Consider the following 17,204-nt stretch of genomic DNA (forward strand, 5'->3'; position numbering starts at 1 on the left):
ATGTAGTCTACATGGATTTTAGCAAAGATTTTGTCAAGGTCTCACATGGCAGACTGGTTAAAAAAATAAAATCCCATGGGATCCAGGGAAATGCAGCAAGGTGGATACAAAATTGGCTCAGTGGCAGGAAACAAAGGGTAATTATTGATGGGTGTTTTAGCGACTGGAGGGCTGTTTCCAGTGGCATTCCGCAGGGCTCAGTACTGGGTCCCCTGCTTTTTGTGGTATATATTAACGATTTGGACGTAAATGTTGGGAGGCATGAACAAGAAGTTTGCAGATGACACAAAAATTGGCTGTGTAGTAGACAGCGAGGAGGATAGCTGTCGGCTGCAGGAAGATATTTGGTCTGGTCAGATGGGTAGAAAAGTGGCAAAAGGAATTCAACCCGCAGATGCATTTGGGGAGGTCAAACAAGGCAAAGGAATACATGATTAATGAGAAACTGCTGAGAAGTGTAGAGGAAGTGAGGGACCTTGAAGTGAATGTCCACAAACCCCTGAGGGTAGCAGGACAGGTCAAGAAGGTGGTTAAGAAGGCATATAGAATCCTTTTCTTTATTAGCCGAGGTATAAAATATAAGAGCAGGGAGGTTATGCTGGAACTGTATAACTCATTGGTTAGGCCACAACTTGAGTACTGTGTGCAGTTCTGGTCACCTCATTACAAAAAGGATGCAATTGCATTAGAGAGGGTACAGAGGAGATTTAAGAGGATGTTGCGAGGACTGGAAAAATGCAGCTATGAGGAAAGATTGAATAGGCTGGGGTTATTCTCCTTGGAACAGAGAAGGCTGAGGGGAGATCTGATTGAAATGTGCAAAATTTTGAGGGGCCTGGATAGAGTGGATGTGAAGGGCCTATTTACCTCAGCAGACAGGTCAGTGACTAAGGGGCATAGATTTAAAATGGTTGTTAGAAAAATTAGAGGGGAGTTGAGGAAAAATGTTTTCACCCAGAGGGTGGTGGGGGTCTCGAACTCATTTCCTGAAAGGGTAGTTGAGGCAGAAACCCTCAACTCATTCAAAAGGAGTCTGGATGTTCACCTCGTGCCGTAATTTGCAGCGCTACGGACCAAATGCTGGAAGGTGGGATTAGAATGGCTGGATTGCTTTTCGGCTGGCACAGACACAATTGACCAAGTGGCCTCTTACTGTGCCTTTAACTTTCTATGATTCTAATTTAATCAATCATTGCAGAGGGATGAATTTGGACATCTGGGCTGTGAAATCTGGCTGATTAACGACTATTTTTCCTCCAAATCAGCATCCGCGGCATGTGCGTATATCTCTGGTAGTATCCACACCAGAAGCAATTTTAGCGAGAAAACTCGCACATGGGCAAAAGGTATGCAGGGTAGGCAGACCGTTATGTATACAATTTGATGGTAGATCCATTCTGGAGCTCAACATTCCCGCTAACCCTGTCCCTTAAACTTGCACAGCTGAACATGTGTTCAGCAGCAGGAAGGAAACCAACCCACCCACCAAAAAAACCCCACCCATACCACCAGCACTATTTAAAGGGATCATCAGGTTAGTTGCTGGATGATTTCTACTGGCTCTTGCTGCAAGTGTAGAAGTGTTTGGTGGTTTCCAGAGTTGTTTACATTTGCTGACGTCTACAGGAAGTGGTGTGGCATGTGCTGTAGGAATTTGTTCTGACTTCAAGGATTCTGAACAAACGAATTACCCCCAGCCATGAGTACAGTAGTATGCATGTGACTTGGCTGAAAGCATGACAGGGAGAATGTGCAGAGGTGACATAGAGCTGGACAAGTTGCTAGAAGAGGGAGGAGGAGCAGGGGAAGAAGGGCTTTCAGTAAGAGGCCAAATCTGCCCAGAGAGTTCAGGAAGCAGCTCTCCGACCTGAATTTCAGTGAGGAACAGTGTGTCAGATGTCTTTGCTTCACTAAGGATTGTCTTCACTGAAATCTACAGCCACAACTGCAGCCTCAGAGCAGGCATCGACAGTGGCTCTGAAGATTACAAACTTTTATGGATCTGGCTCCTTCCAGCTGGAGCAGGTAATATTTGCAACATCTTCCAGTGTGCTGTCAACTGTAGCATAAGATGGATCACTGAGGCACTATATTCCAAAAATACATTTCATTCTCTCTTGCCAGAGAGAAGTAGGCAGAGCGAGCATGCGGCTTCACTTTGACTGCAGGCTTCCCCAAGGTGCATGCCACTGGTTGCAAACACCTTACTTTGCAGATGTGCACAGCAACTTTGGGATGTACCTCAACTAAAAGGCATTTCACTCCCTCAAAGTCCAGTCAGCCTGCGACCAGACACAGTGTATTGTACAGGTCAATGCCCGGTATCCTGGCAGCAGTCATGATGCTGTCATTCTGTGGAGTCGGCTGTGCCATCTGTATTTAAGCCACTGTGAAAAAAACAGAGGGTGGCTACTGGATAATAAGGGCTATTCTGCTGACTGCATGACTCATGAATCTTGTGCACAACCCACGCATACACGGGCAGCATGCATATAACATGCTGTCACATGAAATGTGATAGTGCAGACCATTAGGGTGATTAAACAACGCTTTCGCTGCCTGGGCCACTCTGGAAGAAACCTGAGTACTCAGCAGAGCGGATGTCAAGGATTGTGGTGGTCTGCTGCATGCTGCACAACCTTGCCATCATGAGGGCACAGTCCTTGCCACCAGCTATATGGCAAGCAGCCGAGGAGCTGCAGTATGAGGAGGAGGAAGAGGAAGGGCGGAGGCAACCAACACATGCCCCTTTCTGGCTGGACTGACTAACAGTCCGAAACTTTCCCTTTCCTCTGTTACTGTCCATCACAGCATCCAATTGGACACAAGCAAAAATAAAAGCCACCACAAAGTAAACATTCCAAATCAAATTTGTAAATCAAATCATGACATATTGCTTTTAAATGTCAACTAATCATCCTTGTACAATCCCTAACTGCGTGACTTCCATGCATCTTTTTCCTGTCCCAGTGCTCCTATGCAGTGCTACCCCATTGGCTGCAGCATGGCTGGTGGAAGGCTGCTGAATTGCAGTGGGGGAGACTGCAGATAGCTTTGCAAGATGACCACGTGCAGTTCTGGCTCTAAAAGGCCTGGCTTCAGACTCTGCTGTCTCGGCTTGGGCGGCTGCAGTCTGAGCTAGCTGGCTGACAGGCTACAGCAAGGATATTGGCAGAGTGGCAGTGATGGGAGGATAAATGCTGTTCTCGTAAGAGAGAACAGCAGATGCATGCTCCACAGTGTCACTGCCACTCACCTAGGGTGGCTCCTCAGCAGTCCTAGCAGTGTCCTGTGCCCTCTAGCATTGCCCAAGGAGCTATCCTTGGCACCCCCCCCCCTCCTATTTCTTATCTACATACTGCCCCTCAGTGACATCATCCGAAAACGCAGCGTTAGTTTTCACATGTATGCTGATGACATACAGCTCTACCTCACCACCACTTCTCTTGAATCCTCCACTGTTGCTAAATTATCAGACTGCTTATCTGCCATCCAGTCATCTGGATGAGCAGAAATTTCCTCCAATTAAATATTGGGAAGACTGAAGCCATTGCTTTCGGTCGCCGCCCCAAACTCCACTCCCTAGCTACCAACTTCATCCCTCTCCCTGGCAAGTCGGAGATTAAAACAGACTCCTGCACCCATATATCAGGAGCAAGGTGAAAATGAGTGCGCTCTTCACTCTCATATTTCTTGTGCTCCCATCAAGTATGGTACAAACAAATTGGGAAATATGCCATTCTTTGGGAAGTACCACAGCCTCTGGTTATGTACTGTGCATAACTACTGCTCCTTCTGTAGGCATTGATTTAGTATATCTAAGCTTGATGAAACACTGAGGAACAGCAAACATTTTTCATGTTGTCCTGCCAAAATGCTACTGAATGCCAAGACTGTCTCAGTGGAATACACAGGATATCTCTAATCTCCAACCAGTATTTCTCCTTTTAAAATAATGTGGTACTATGGAATGCCACATTGCGGCAGTTTCCTGGATAGCGATCAGTGACATGCATGATCATGGGAACCAAGACCTAAATGTTTGGCAGGCAGCGCCGCTAGATTCAGGAATAAGTTTTTTCTAACTTCTGTAAAAGTACCTGTTGGTATCCATTTCTCATCACCATTTTATATGTGCATGATTAATTATTAATGAAGTAGTAATGATGGAATAGCATTTGTTGTTTGTCGATGTGGAGAGAATACTTAAAATATCATAAAGTTTCCAGGATGTTCAATACTACCAAGAGGTAGTGGCCTAGAGTTTCCACTCCCGGTTACTTTAACAAATTGGTTACTGCCAGTCATAAAGGATAGTAGTCATAATGCTACTCAACTGGAATACACTCAAGCCCTTTGTCATATCATTGTCATTTTCTAACAATAGAAGCCATATCTGAAGGGAGCATGGATTGGTGAATTAAGGGTATGTTGTTTTAGCTTTATTTCTGACCTGTCTTCCTTCCAGAGTGGCTGGGAACCCAAGTAATTGCACTCTCTAAAGTCGAGCTCAACAAATATTGCACAATAGTTTAGATGTGTGAATCATTAACAACCCAAGTGGAGACTATTCTCCTGTATAGGGAAGTATGAGTTAAATTGTGTCTTTATGGGATTTAGATGGTTCCAAGGTGACACCTGGTGATGGAAGTTTAGAACCAAGTCAGCCTTCAGTAGTAGGCTTGGTAATCCAACACTTGAATCCAAAGAGCCTGCTGTATGCTGTTGACCAGTTTGCCTAGATCATTAATGAAACCTAGAGGGATGGGCCTGTTGCTGGGAGCTACGATTTATTCCACTTGCCTTGGGATAAACCTGCAAGTAAATGCCCTAATGGGTAAAGGTGGACCTCACTGGAAAAGCAGCAGGAACCTTGCCCTTACACTTCGCTTTGGGAGACTACACAGTTTTAGTTGATTTAATTTCAGCAGTGTCCCTGCAGGTCCCTAAGCTATGACTGCCAACCTGCGTCCAAATTCTCTGGGCTTAGGTAAATGGGTTGTTTCCCTATGACAGAGACTTCATTTCAGTTAACAGAAACTTTGACAGTATAGATATTTCTTTACCTTGGTTTGGAGACTATTAAACATGGCAGTGAGCTTCTGCTGTAACTGTAACCCAAACTTCATTAGGAAATTATTTTAATGCAAGTTACAAAATTGTCCCGACCAAAGAAAAAAATGTACTTGTGGTGCCTGGCTTTTTTTTTTAGGATTTGTGGTTATTACTCTGAAGTTACCACATGTGACCCAAATGCATGTTGTTATGAGTTGCCCATACACTAGGAAAGTTAAAACATTTTCTAATGTCTGGTAAATAATTAGCAGCATGCAGAACAGGATTAATCAGACGTTCTTGTGAAATTTCTTCCCCTGTCTACTTTACAGCAGCAGCACACCCAGCAAAATGAAAAGCTTCTGGCAACCGTTTACTGCTCTACCACACATTTAATGCAATAAAATGAAATAACATGCCTATAATTTTTACAGTTTATTTCCACAAACTTGTTAGCATTTCACTACCTCAACACAAACATAGAGGAAGATATGCAAGATAAAATTTAATGATCTGAATATATCACAGATTTAAACATTGCAGCATCGTTCTTTTAAAACCATATTAATTTCACACCATATCCCACCAAGATATCTGTGAATACATATTTTATATGCAATTACTTTCCTAACTACTGTTATTATGGATGAGGTGCAACTTCACATCTTCAATGTGGAAAACATAATGGTAGAGAGTTTAATTACAAACTCAAGCTGTTAAACACAAACCTAAAATCTGTTTTGTATTTATATTAAAATAATGGTATGAGAATAGTGGGTGACAAATTAAGGTGCTTTTTACAGTCACCAAAACATTACTGAAATTTAAGAGATCTCAGAATATATGTAGCTGCAAAAATTCAGTATTGATTTTTAAGAATGAAAGAATATATTTTAACTAAAAATGCATTTTAGTAACAATCCCTGGATTTTGCAGTCAGTGGTGAACGGACAGCACTCGCCACTCATTACGCTTATAACTTCCCACAGACTTTTCAGTGCAACTTAGTGTCATCGGGAGTCTGATCAAAAAAATGGCACCCCCTGCAGGGGATCTGAGGCACATGTGAGCAGAGCAAGCACCAGCATACTTCTTCAACTAATCCGATTGAAGAATCCTTATTGAGACACAGAGACTGCAAAATTTGGCTCCCATTTCTATGGATGCAGGAGCAGTTGAAAATGGCTGGCGCACTGTTTCTGGCCACATCCAGCACAGCTTGCCTGGCACCCTATGCTTGTAAGGGCAGTATCCCTGCAGGTCCCTAAGCTATGACTGCCAACCTGTGTCCAAGTTCTCTAGACTTAGGTAAATGGGTTGTTTCCCTATGACAGAGACTTCATTTCTTTACCTTGGCTTGAGACTATTAAACATGGTGGTGAGCTTCTGCTGTAACTGTAACCCAAACGTCATTAGGAAATTATTTTAATGCAAGTTACAAAATTGTCCAGACTAAAGAAAAAATGTACTTGTGGTGCCTTGCTTTTTTTTTTAGGATTTGTGGTTATTACTCTGAAGTTGCCACATGAGACCCAAATGTATGTTTTTATGAGTTATCCATACAACTAGTAAAGTTAAAACAGTTTCTAATGTGCAGAAGCATGCAAAGTGTGCAGATCGTGATGTTAAACAGTCTCTAATGCTAATTTGATGCATGTTATGTCAATTTGGACCATGCAATTCCCAGTTGAACATGTGTTCAGCTCCAGGAGGGACTCCCACTTGCATTATTTAAAGGGCCATCCATCCAATTTGCAGCTGAGGTGCTTTTGACTTACTTTTGCTGTTACAAAGTTTGGTCAAGTGCTGTGTTGTGTTCTTGGAGGAGTTTTGGCTATTTGTTGGATTTGAAGGGAGTGTTGCAGCATCCTGTCCTATCAACAGAAAGCCTGCTAGAGTTATGGGGGTCTACAGTTGCCGACCCTCTTGGGTTGTAACACGACAGGGACATGGAACACAGACAGCAGAGAGGGGAAGCTACGTGCATTGGGAGAAGGAGGAGGACTCGCTACAAAAGGCCCTACACACCAAGGGCCTTCAGGGAGCATTTCTCCTACCTCCACCATAGCCAGAAGCAATCTCTGAAGCACTTACAATTCACCAAGAAGGTAGTCAATGAACTGTGCTACCTCTTTCACCAGGACCTGGAACTGCACAGCAGGGCGAGGACGGCTTTGCCAATGGCCATCAAGGTCACCATCACCCTCAATTTCTATTTATGCAGATCCTTCCAGGTGGGAACAGGTGACATAGCCAATATTGTTCACTGTCCAGTGCTGCATCAGGGAGGTGAATTGGCCCTAGATGCCAGGAGAGAGGACCTCATTGTCTTCTCTCTTACCACAGAGAAGCAGGAGGAGTGGGCTCGTGGCTTTGATAGGCTAGTGATATTCCCAATGGCACAGGGAGCCATCCATCGCACACACATCGCTCTGTAGCCCCTAAGTGTATACTGGGGATACACTGGGCCAGCACAAAAAACTACAGGCTAGATGCTTGCAGTCAAGGGATACCTGCTTTACAAAAGCAAAATAATACTGATGCTGGAAGTCTGAATTTAAAAAGCTGAAATACTCATCAGATCAGACAGTATCTGCAGAGTGGTAACCGCAAAGGTTACCATTCCAACATGCAGTTGGTGTGTGACCATGTGTAGAGCATCATGTCAGTGAATGCCTGCTATTCTGGCAGCAGCCACGATTCCTTCATCCTGAGGCAATCTGCTGTACCCACTGTCTTTGGGCCAGCACAAAAAACTACAGGCTAGTTGCTTGCAGTCAAGGGATACCTGCTTTACAAAAGCAAAATAATACTGATGCTGGAAGTCTGAATTTAAAAAGCTGAAATACTCATCAGATCAGACAGTATCTGCAGAGAGATAAACAGAGTTAACGCTTCAGGCTGATGACCTTTCATCAGTACCTACTGTACACCTGGCTCATGACTCCCTTCCGCCACCAAAACATGCAAGGACATGGCACCTATAACAGGAGACATGTAGCCACAAAGAACATCATGGACCAACCATTGGGTTCCTGAAGCAACTGTTCCACTGCCTGGACTTCTTGGGGGCAGCCCTCCAGTACTCACCAGAGTGTGTGTCCAGGTTCGTGGTGACCTGTTGGATCCTCCAAAACTTCACTATCACCTGGGCACAGCAGCCCCCCACCACCCACCCACCCCCTCCACCACTTCAACTATTCACAAGTCTCCTCCAGAGGGCTCAGGTAATGCAGACATGCCTGTCCTCCTCCTGTTCTGCTCTGCTCCTTCCTGTTGTGAATCACCTTGCCTTCCAAGAGAGCAGGAAGAATGTCACAAATTGTGTTTCCACGTATTTGGGTGATGTGCCTGCCGTGACTGAATAGATGGCGATATGTGGAAGCAGCAAGAGGGGGTGTGAGGGTAGCAGCACTGGAAGGTGTGAAGGTGAGCTGGAGTATCTGAATATTAGGCCTGAGTCCTGATTGCTATAAATTGCTGATAGGTGAGTGATGGGAGTATGGCGCTTTAAGCAGCATGAGAGATTAGTGGTGTGGTGGGTAGCAGATGTCCTTTGAAGATGTATTCATTGACCTTGACCACCCATGTGAGGTCATTTCACTTCGTGCAGCACTGCTGCCAGGTCCTCAGGGTCAGACTCTAGGAACTGATCTCCCTGGCCATTCACTACCACTCTCTTCTCAGAGTGCGCCTTGAGAACCTCCAGGCCCACTGCTGAAATATTGCTTAGCTCCTCCTTTCCACCTCCAGCAGCACATCGGCAACCTGGAAGTCCCCTCTCTTACCTGGTGCTCCATTTTCTGTGCTTCTCCTTGTAGCCAATATCTCCACAGTCAGAAGCAGATTCTTTAGAATGAGTGCATCTACCCTTGAAGAGGGACAGACTCCCTTTAAGACGTGCAGGCTAGCTGAAAGAAGTGTGAGGTAATGCATTTGGGGAAGGCTAGCAAGGCAAAGAAATACACAATAAATGGTGGGATTCAGAGAAGCGTAGAGGAACAGAGTGCATGTCCACAGATCCCTGAAGGTGGCTGGATAGGTAGATAACATGGTCAAGAAGCCTTTATTAGCTGAGGCATAAAATATAAGAGCTGAGAGGTTATGCTGGAACCATATAAAACACTAGTTAGGCCACAGCTGGAGTACTGCATGCTGTCCTGGTCACTGCACTATAGTAAAGATGTGATTACAGTAGAGAGGGTATGGTGAACGTTGCCTGGACCGGAGAATTTAGTTGTGAGAAAAGATTGGATAGGCTCATGTTGTTTTCTTTGGAACAGAGGAGGATGAGGGGAGACCTAACTGAAGTATAAAATTATAAGGGGTCTAGATAAAGTGGATAGGGAGGCCTATTCCTCTTGGTTGCAGGGTCTATAACCAGGGGGCATAGATTTAAGGAAAGAGGTAGGAGATTTAAAGGGTATTTGAGGGGATTTTTATTCACCCAGGAGGTGGTGGGGATCTGGAACTCACTGCCTGAAAGGCACAGGCAAAACCCTTCATAATATTTAAAAAATACTTGGATATGCTCTTGAAGTGCTGTAACCTACAAGGCTAAGGACAAGAGCTCGAAAGAGGGATTAGGTTGGATGGTTACTTGTCAGCCAGTGCGGACACGATGGGCCAAATGGCTTCCTTTCACACTGTAAATTTCTATAATTCGTGTTTGGTGCTGGGCAGCATGCTGAAATCACTGAAATAAAGAGGAAGTACAACGTTTGCGTGCTGCCTGCATCAATGGGACCAGGTGCAGTGTAACTGGAAATCGTAACCACCCATTCCCGAAGACAAGAGTAATCAAAATTTCCCCCAGAGGCTTAACCAGGGAGTGCAGGAAAGAATGTTTAATTCAGTGTAAAATCATGTGGAGAAAGCAGGCTAAAGAGAGGTAAAGGAAGATGGGATTAAGAGACAGAGTTAAAAAGAGTGAAAGAAAAAGTACAAAAAGAATTAAACGTTTTTAAAGTCTCGAACAATAATTAAAATCCGAAGGAATTAGACTCCACACTTGTAAAAGTTAATTTTCAGTGCCAGAGAGATTGGTAGAGATTAAGATTTACCATGCCTTTAACAAAATCACTCATATTTGAATGGATAAGCCCAAACTTTTTCTCATGTTTAATGTATCTCTTCTTGGGTAAGTACTGCAACTTCCCACCCTTCATGTTTTTGAATGTTGAGTCTCTTGGTGACATATTGTTATAGCGAAGCTTCTGGAACAGCATGGCAAATCCAGTGCCCACACGTGCGCACTTATTCATGGAAATCAGGAGGTTGCTGTCTGACTTACCTCTTCATGATAGTGAGTGCTGATAGCCTCAGCATTGCTTTCACCACACAATCTGGATCTTTGTTAACTTACTACTAGAATACTTTCAGTTACATTGACAGCAATCTTAAAAAATACTTTCTTTACTTTGGCTGTGGAAAATTCTGCATAAAAAATTTAAAGAATTATTCAGCAAAATTAAAGTAGAATTCTGGGGAAGGGTCAGGTTGATGTTTGGGGTATGTACTCTCCACTAGAACACTGAGCTGAATTTTGTGGAGCCAGCAGAAGTCCTGCCGTCGGAGCTGAAATCAAGAGGCGGCCCGCTTCGGCAGGACCCAGGGAGGCCAATTAAGTGGCTGCTGCTGGGGCCACCGTTCAATTAAGGAGGGCGGCCCTCCCCAAGAGCTGCTGGCCCAATCAGAGAGCTGGCAACTCAGCAGCCTCAGCAGTGACACCACTGGCCGTGGCCATTGCTGAGGCTGCAACAACGGAGACAGGGCACCTCAATGACGGGGTGCTCTTGAAGAAAGGCGTGGGTTTGGGGTACATCGGTGCCATGCAGGCAGGCACGTCCTGGCGTTTGGAGGGTTGAATGGTGGGGCGGGGGAGGTGCGGGGGGAGTGTTGCTGACTGTGTGGAACTGCTGCTGTGACGAGGGGGCCCCTCCGTGGGCTATGGAGTACCTACAAAAGAGGGGGTGCCCCCAAAACCTGCTGGGAGGCCACTAGCTTTCACTGGGCAGAATGCCCACATGGCAGCAGGACCCTGACATGGGCAAAATGCCTGAGAAGACGGAAAGCTTTCCTTAATTGGCCATTTAAGTGGCTCAATTGGCCCCCTGAAGGGCAGCCAATCTGTCAGCTTTCCCGCCACTGGCAATATGGCATGGTGGTGGGAGGACATTGGGCACCACCCACCATCCCATGCCATTTTGTGCCTTCCAACTCCCATCCCATTGCTGAAGTGCCTGGAAAATTCCAGCCAATATGCTGGAGGGACAGGCAGCACCCTTGGTGTTAATGGTTAATGAAGCCAGCTTCATTTTTCTAGTTTATCATGCTTCAATTTCTACCTCCCTTACATCCCATCCCCACCCACCCCTTCAGCTAGTCACAAGTTCTCTGGGTCTCATAAGTGTCTTTAATTTTATTAATTATGCCCCCTGTTGGCTAATGTTCATATTTCTTCTTTTCCACTTAAGCACTTGATAAGACATTCTTTTTCATTTCCCACGCTTGAGTGTTTGGGTGAGTGGGTGGGTGGATCAGGTGGAAAGGCATGAGTTTGTTTTTACCTTTCCCCTTCCCTTCGTTCTATTCCTTTTTGAATGCTGCTCTTCTACAATATCTTCCAATTCTAAGAAGGGAGCCACGCTGAATCATTAAACTCATCTGTTCTCTCCATAAATATTGATTGACCTGCTGAGTCTTTCTGCTTTTGCTTTCGTTTTCCAGTTTGGGTTAATATAAGATATTGTCATATATCCCTAATGCCCCTCTTAATTAGCTGTAAGTCAGGAAATGGAAGGGAGGGAGGAACTCAAGAAAATTACAATCACCAGGGAAGTGGTATTGAATAAATTGTTGGAGCTGCGGGCTGACGTCCCCAGGTTCTGATGGACTTCATCCTAGGGTCTTAAAAGAAGTGGCTAGTGAGATAGTTGATGCGTTAGTTTTAATTTTCCAAAATTCCCCAGATTCGGGGAAGGTTCCGTTAGATTGGAAAATGGCGAATGGAACTCCTTTATTCAAAAAGGGAGGGAGACAGAAAGCAGGAAACTACAGGCCAGTTAGCTTAACATCTGGCTTAGAGAAAATGTGAGAAGCTATAATTAAAGGTGGTTATAGCAGGGCATTTAGAAAAATTCAAGGTAATAAGAAAGGGTCAACATGGTTTTGTGAAAGGGAAATCAGCTATAAGCAATTTATTGGAGTTCTTTGACCACAGGTGCTGTGGATAAAGGTGGACGTATTGTACTTAGATTTCCAGAAGGCATTTGATAAGGTTCCACATCAAAGGTTATTGCAGAGCATAAAAGCTCATGGTGTAGGGGGTAACATATTGGCATGGATAGAGGATTGGTTAGCTAACAGGAAACAGAGAGTAGGCATAATTGGGTCATTTTCTGGTTGGCAAGATGTAACGAGTGGTGTGCCACACAGATCTGTGCTGGGGCCTCAACTTTTTACAATTTATATAAATGACTTAGATGAAGGGACCGAAGGTATGGTTGCTAAATCTGCTGATGGGTAGGAAAGTATTTTGTGAAGAGGACATAAGGAGGCTACAAAGGGATATAGATAGGTTAAGTGAGTGGGCAAAGACCTGGAAAATGGAGTATAATGTGGGAAATTGGAAAATTGTCCACTTTGGCAGTAAGAATAAAAAAAGCATATTATCTAAATGGTGAGAGATTGCAAAGCTCTAAGATGCAGAGGGTTCTGAGTATCCTAGTGCATGAATTGCGAAAGGTTAGTATGCAGTACAGCACATAATTAGGAAAGCTAATAGAATGTTATCGTTTATTGTGAGAGGAATTGAATACAAAAGTAGGGAGGCTATGCTTCAGCTATACAGGGCATTTAAGGAAGGATGTAAATGCGTTGGAGGCAGTACAGAGAAGGTTTACTAGACTAATACCTGGAATGGGCGGGCTGTCTTATGAGCAAAGATTGGACAGTCTAGGCTTGTATCCGCTGGAATTTAGAAGAGTAAGAGGTGACTTGATTGAAACATAGGGCGGCACAGTGGCGCAGTGGTTAGCACCGCAGCCTCACAGCTCCAGCGACACGGGTTCAATTCTGGATGCTGCCTGTGTGGAGTTTGCAAGTTCTCCCTGTGTCTGCGTGGGTTTCCTCCGGGTGCTCCGGTTTCCTCCCACAGCCAAAGACTTGCAGGTTGTTAGGTAAATTGGCCATTGTAAATTGCCCCTAGTGTAGGTAGGTGGTAGGGAAATATAGGGACAGGTGGGGATGTGGTAGGAATATGGGATTAATGTAGGATTAGTATAAATGGGTGGTTGATGGTCGGCACAGACTCGGTGGGCCGAAGGGCCTGTTTCAGTGCTGTATCTCTAAAAAAAAAATAAGATCCTGAGAGGTCTTGACAGGGTGGATGTGGAAAGGATGTTTCCCCTTGTGGGAGAATTTCAAACTAGGGGTCATTGTTTAAAAATAAGGGGTCACCCATTTAAGACAGAGATGAGGAGAAACTTTTTCTCTCAGAGGGTCGTGAGTCTTTGGGAATTCTCTTCCTCAAAAGGAAGTGGAAGCATTGAATATTTTTAAGGTACAGGTAGATAGACTCTTGATAAGTAAGGGGGTGGAAGGTTATCGGAGGTAGGTGGAAATGTGGAGTAATCAGTTCAGCCATGAATGGCAGAGCAGGTTCAAAGGGCCGAGTGGCCTACTCCTGCTCCTAATTTGTGTGTTCGTATGTTTGTACATGTGAAGTTATTATAGGAAATTGTCACGCAGCCTTTACCAATAACAAGCTCAAGGACCAAGAAATATTGAACTGCCTGGTTAATACTCTTTATTACATCAAGTCAATGAGATAATAAAACACAACCCTTTACTTGATATGTATATGAGATATGGGTACCAATTATAACATTATAAATCACATACCAGGGACTCCTTCAGGACACCAAAAGCATGTCTTCTTGACTGTTTATGTTAGCCTGAGCAATACTAAATCAAAAGTTCCCTAAGGAGCTCCAGTGTCCTTTCCTTTTATGTGTTATTATGTCCTCCTAACGTAATGCCATTATGTTAACACGTTTTAAATACGTCTGGTTATTCACCCTTCAACAAGTCTGTGCAATAATATGTGTTTACTCACTAATGAGAAACTACAGGTATCATTTATGGCCTTCTTCTTCCTAGTGCATTCATAACACAGGCCTACTCATGCCAGATTTCCTCCATACAGTCATAGAGCCTTAGAGTCGTATAGCACAGAAACAGGCCCTTCGGCCCACCGCATCCATGCTGACCATAATGCCTATCTATACTAATCCCACCTGCCTGCATTAATTCCATATCCCTCTATGCCTTGCTCATTTAAGTACCTGTCCAGATGCCTCTTAAATGTTTCTGCTGTTTCTGCCTCCACCACCTCCTCAGGCAGCTCATTCCAGATACCCACTATTCTTTGTGTGAAAAATTTACCCCTTTGATCCCCTTTAAACCTCTTCCCTCTCACCTTAAATCTATGCCCTCTAGTTTTAGTCATCCCTACATTGGGAAACAAACTCTGGCTATCTACCCTATCTATGCCTCTCATAATTTTATATACCTCTATCATGTCCCCTCTCAGCCTCCTTCGCTCCAGGGAAAACAGACCCAGCCTTATCCAATCTCTCTTTATAACTCAAGCGTCCTCAAAACACAGTTTTGATCACATAATTACTGAACAGCTGCATTATTGAATAACAAATACTCTGCAAAGATACAGGCAGTTCTGTGATTTCCCGCAACAAATTATTTACCTGACTGTTGTTTCTGCACTCAAAGTCTGATTTGCCTGAATTCTTCTCATCGATCAATTTCATGCAGCTCTCACGCAACAGGTAGCAAACTAGCCATTTGTACGCAGCCAAAGCAACTGTAAGACAAGAGGAAATAAATTAGTAAACCGTGTTTTCCATCGGAGACAGAACTTTCAGCCATCACAGCACCACACTGGAAATTTCTCCTACACCCCTCCACCTTGCTGTATCCCTCCCCACCTTCAAAAGCTTCTTTTCAACCATGTAAATTTGATAGCCCCAAAAATTGGCACAGGTGTCACGATGTGCAATTATTACCCATTCAATGTAATTCAGGCAGCATGCCAACTTTATGCTGCCTGCTGTTTTAAATGATTTCAATGGCCGGCCAGTGCTAACCACCCTGTCGATTGGCTGGTGCTTCAGCAGGGGGACGAATACAGTAAGTGGCTAGCACCATTTAAAGCTAGTCTGCACTGTTTAAAGCTAGTCTGCACCTCTTAAAGGAGAGGTGCATTGTGACTGGAGCAGGTGCTGGCAGCTGTGCAGGAAGTGAATCTGATTTGGAAAACAGGGGAGAGAGTGTATGCCAAGATTTTCAGACATTGTGCTGGAGGTTTTGGTGGAACAGGTGGAAAGGAGGAGAGATATCCTGTACCTATAGGGGAGCAGGAGGTGCTCCATGCATATGCTCAGAAGGCAGAGAGAGCAGATAGCTGTGGAGGCCAATGCCAGGAGTCAAGCCCTGAGGACCTTGATTCAGCACTGCAAAAAGTTCAATGATTTCACATGAGTGGTCAAGGTCAGTGAATGCACCTTCAAATGACATCCTACCAACTGGACCACTAGCCTCAGCCACTGTTCAATTTACCACACCCCATCACTCACCTACCAACAATCTCTATCACTCAGGAAGACATACCTGGCATTCATATGTACTGCTGCGCCCTCACACACTTAGCACTGCTGCAAGCCTCATGCCCACATCTTACAGCTTGTACACACTGGCAGCTATTCAACCATGAAAGCCAGATCACCCAAATAGATTGCAGAACATTCAATGACACACTTCCCTCTCTCTTGCAGGACAAGGTGGCACACAACTGGAGGCAGCAGGAGCTGACCAGTGGGGGACAGGTGTACCTGCATGCACTAACCCCCATAGAAGAAATGGTGTTGGCCATTAGTGGGATATCCACTGCTGAGGCCGTGGCCAGTGGTGGGGTTGAAACCATCGAAGATGATGGTATCCTCATATCTAATCCTACTTCTCATATCCAAACTCCCCTCATCCCACACTCTGTTCTGATTTGCAAGTTGTGATAGAGTAAGATGACATTTCTTACTCCCACCCTCCCCGCTTGACAACCTTACCCTTGTACCTTTCTCACAGATACACAAGAAGTGGAACTTGGCCAGGCAGCGGAGAAACAGCGAGAAGACAGTGATAATGAAGACACAGCTCATTTCACACTCACACCCACCAGCTCAGGATAGCATAAAAGCAGGACCTTTGCATGGTGCGACAGTGGGCATGGGTGGCCTGCAGCCAGGGCAGGGGGAAAGGATAGTGCAGGTGTCAGCTCAACAGAGGATGACTCACACACAAGTTCTGCTGCAGAGGACTGAGATGATCACTTCGATGGGTGGCCTACACAAAAATGTGATGGGTATGCACAACAAAATGTTTGGTGCATTGAGAAGCCTGTCAGAAAGCCTGCGGTCAATGTCAAGGAGCAGGGAGGAGTTCAGCACTAACATGGCACAGGGCTTTGCACAGAGCATGGAATCCATTCTCTCCAGCACACAGGCCAAATTCATTAGCAAACTTGTGGACCAAACAACAATGCAGAGTTTGATGGCCAATATCACAGTTTCCATTGTAGCACTCCATTCTCTAGCCACCAAATCCATTCCTCTTCCTGACAACTGTCTGAGGCTGAACCAAACTGTTTCCAACCGTGGTGTCATACTTCACCTCAAGATGAGCTTCCAACTACATATCTGCACTATCACTAAACTGCCTAGTTCCACTTCCGTAACATCGCCTGTCACTGACGCTGCCTCAGCTCTTTTGCTGCTGAAACCCTCTTCCATGCCTTTGTTACCTCCAGACTTGATTATTCTAATGCATTGCTGGCTGGCCTCCTACATTCTCTGTAAACTCTGCTGCCTGTGTCCTAACTCCCACCAAATCCCGTTCACCCATCACCCCTGTGCTCACTGACCTACACTGGCTTCCGGTTAAGCACCACTTTGATTTTAAAATTCTCATCCTTGTTTTCATATCCCTTCATAGCCTTGCTCCTCCCTATCTCTGTAATCTCCTCCAACCCTCCGAGATATCTGCACTTCTCAAATTCTGGCCTCTTGAGCATCCCC

General features: G+C 44.8%; 1 protein-coding gene across 3 annotated transcripts in view; it reads right to left on the reverse strand.

Moving 5' to 3' along the window:
- Positions 1–17,204, reverse strand: part of acox3 (acyl-CoA oxidase 3, pristanoyl) — a 192,686-nt gene that overhangs the window by 14,382 nt on the left and 161,100 nt on the right. For all 3 annotated transcript variants that reach the window (XM_068039930.1, XM_068039922.1, XM_068039915.1), the window contains one exon: positions 14,823–14,938. In XM_068039930.1, the coding sequence (XP_067896031.1) occupies positions 14,823–14,938 (116 nt within the window). The remainder of the gene's footprint in view (positions 1–14,822; positions 14,939–17,204) is intronic.

This window comes from Heterodontus francisci, chromosome 1, assembly GCF_036365525.1.
Source record: "Heterodontus francisci isolate sHetFra1 chromosome 1, sHetFra1.hap1, whole genome shotgun sequence".
Classification (NCBI taxonomy): Eukaryota; Metazoa; Chordata; class Chondrichthyes; order Heterodontiformes; family Heterodontidae; genus Heterodontus; species Heterodontus francisci.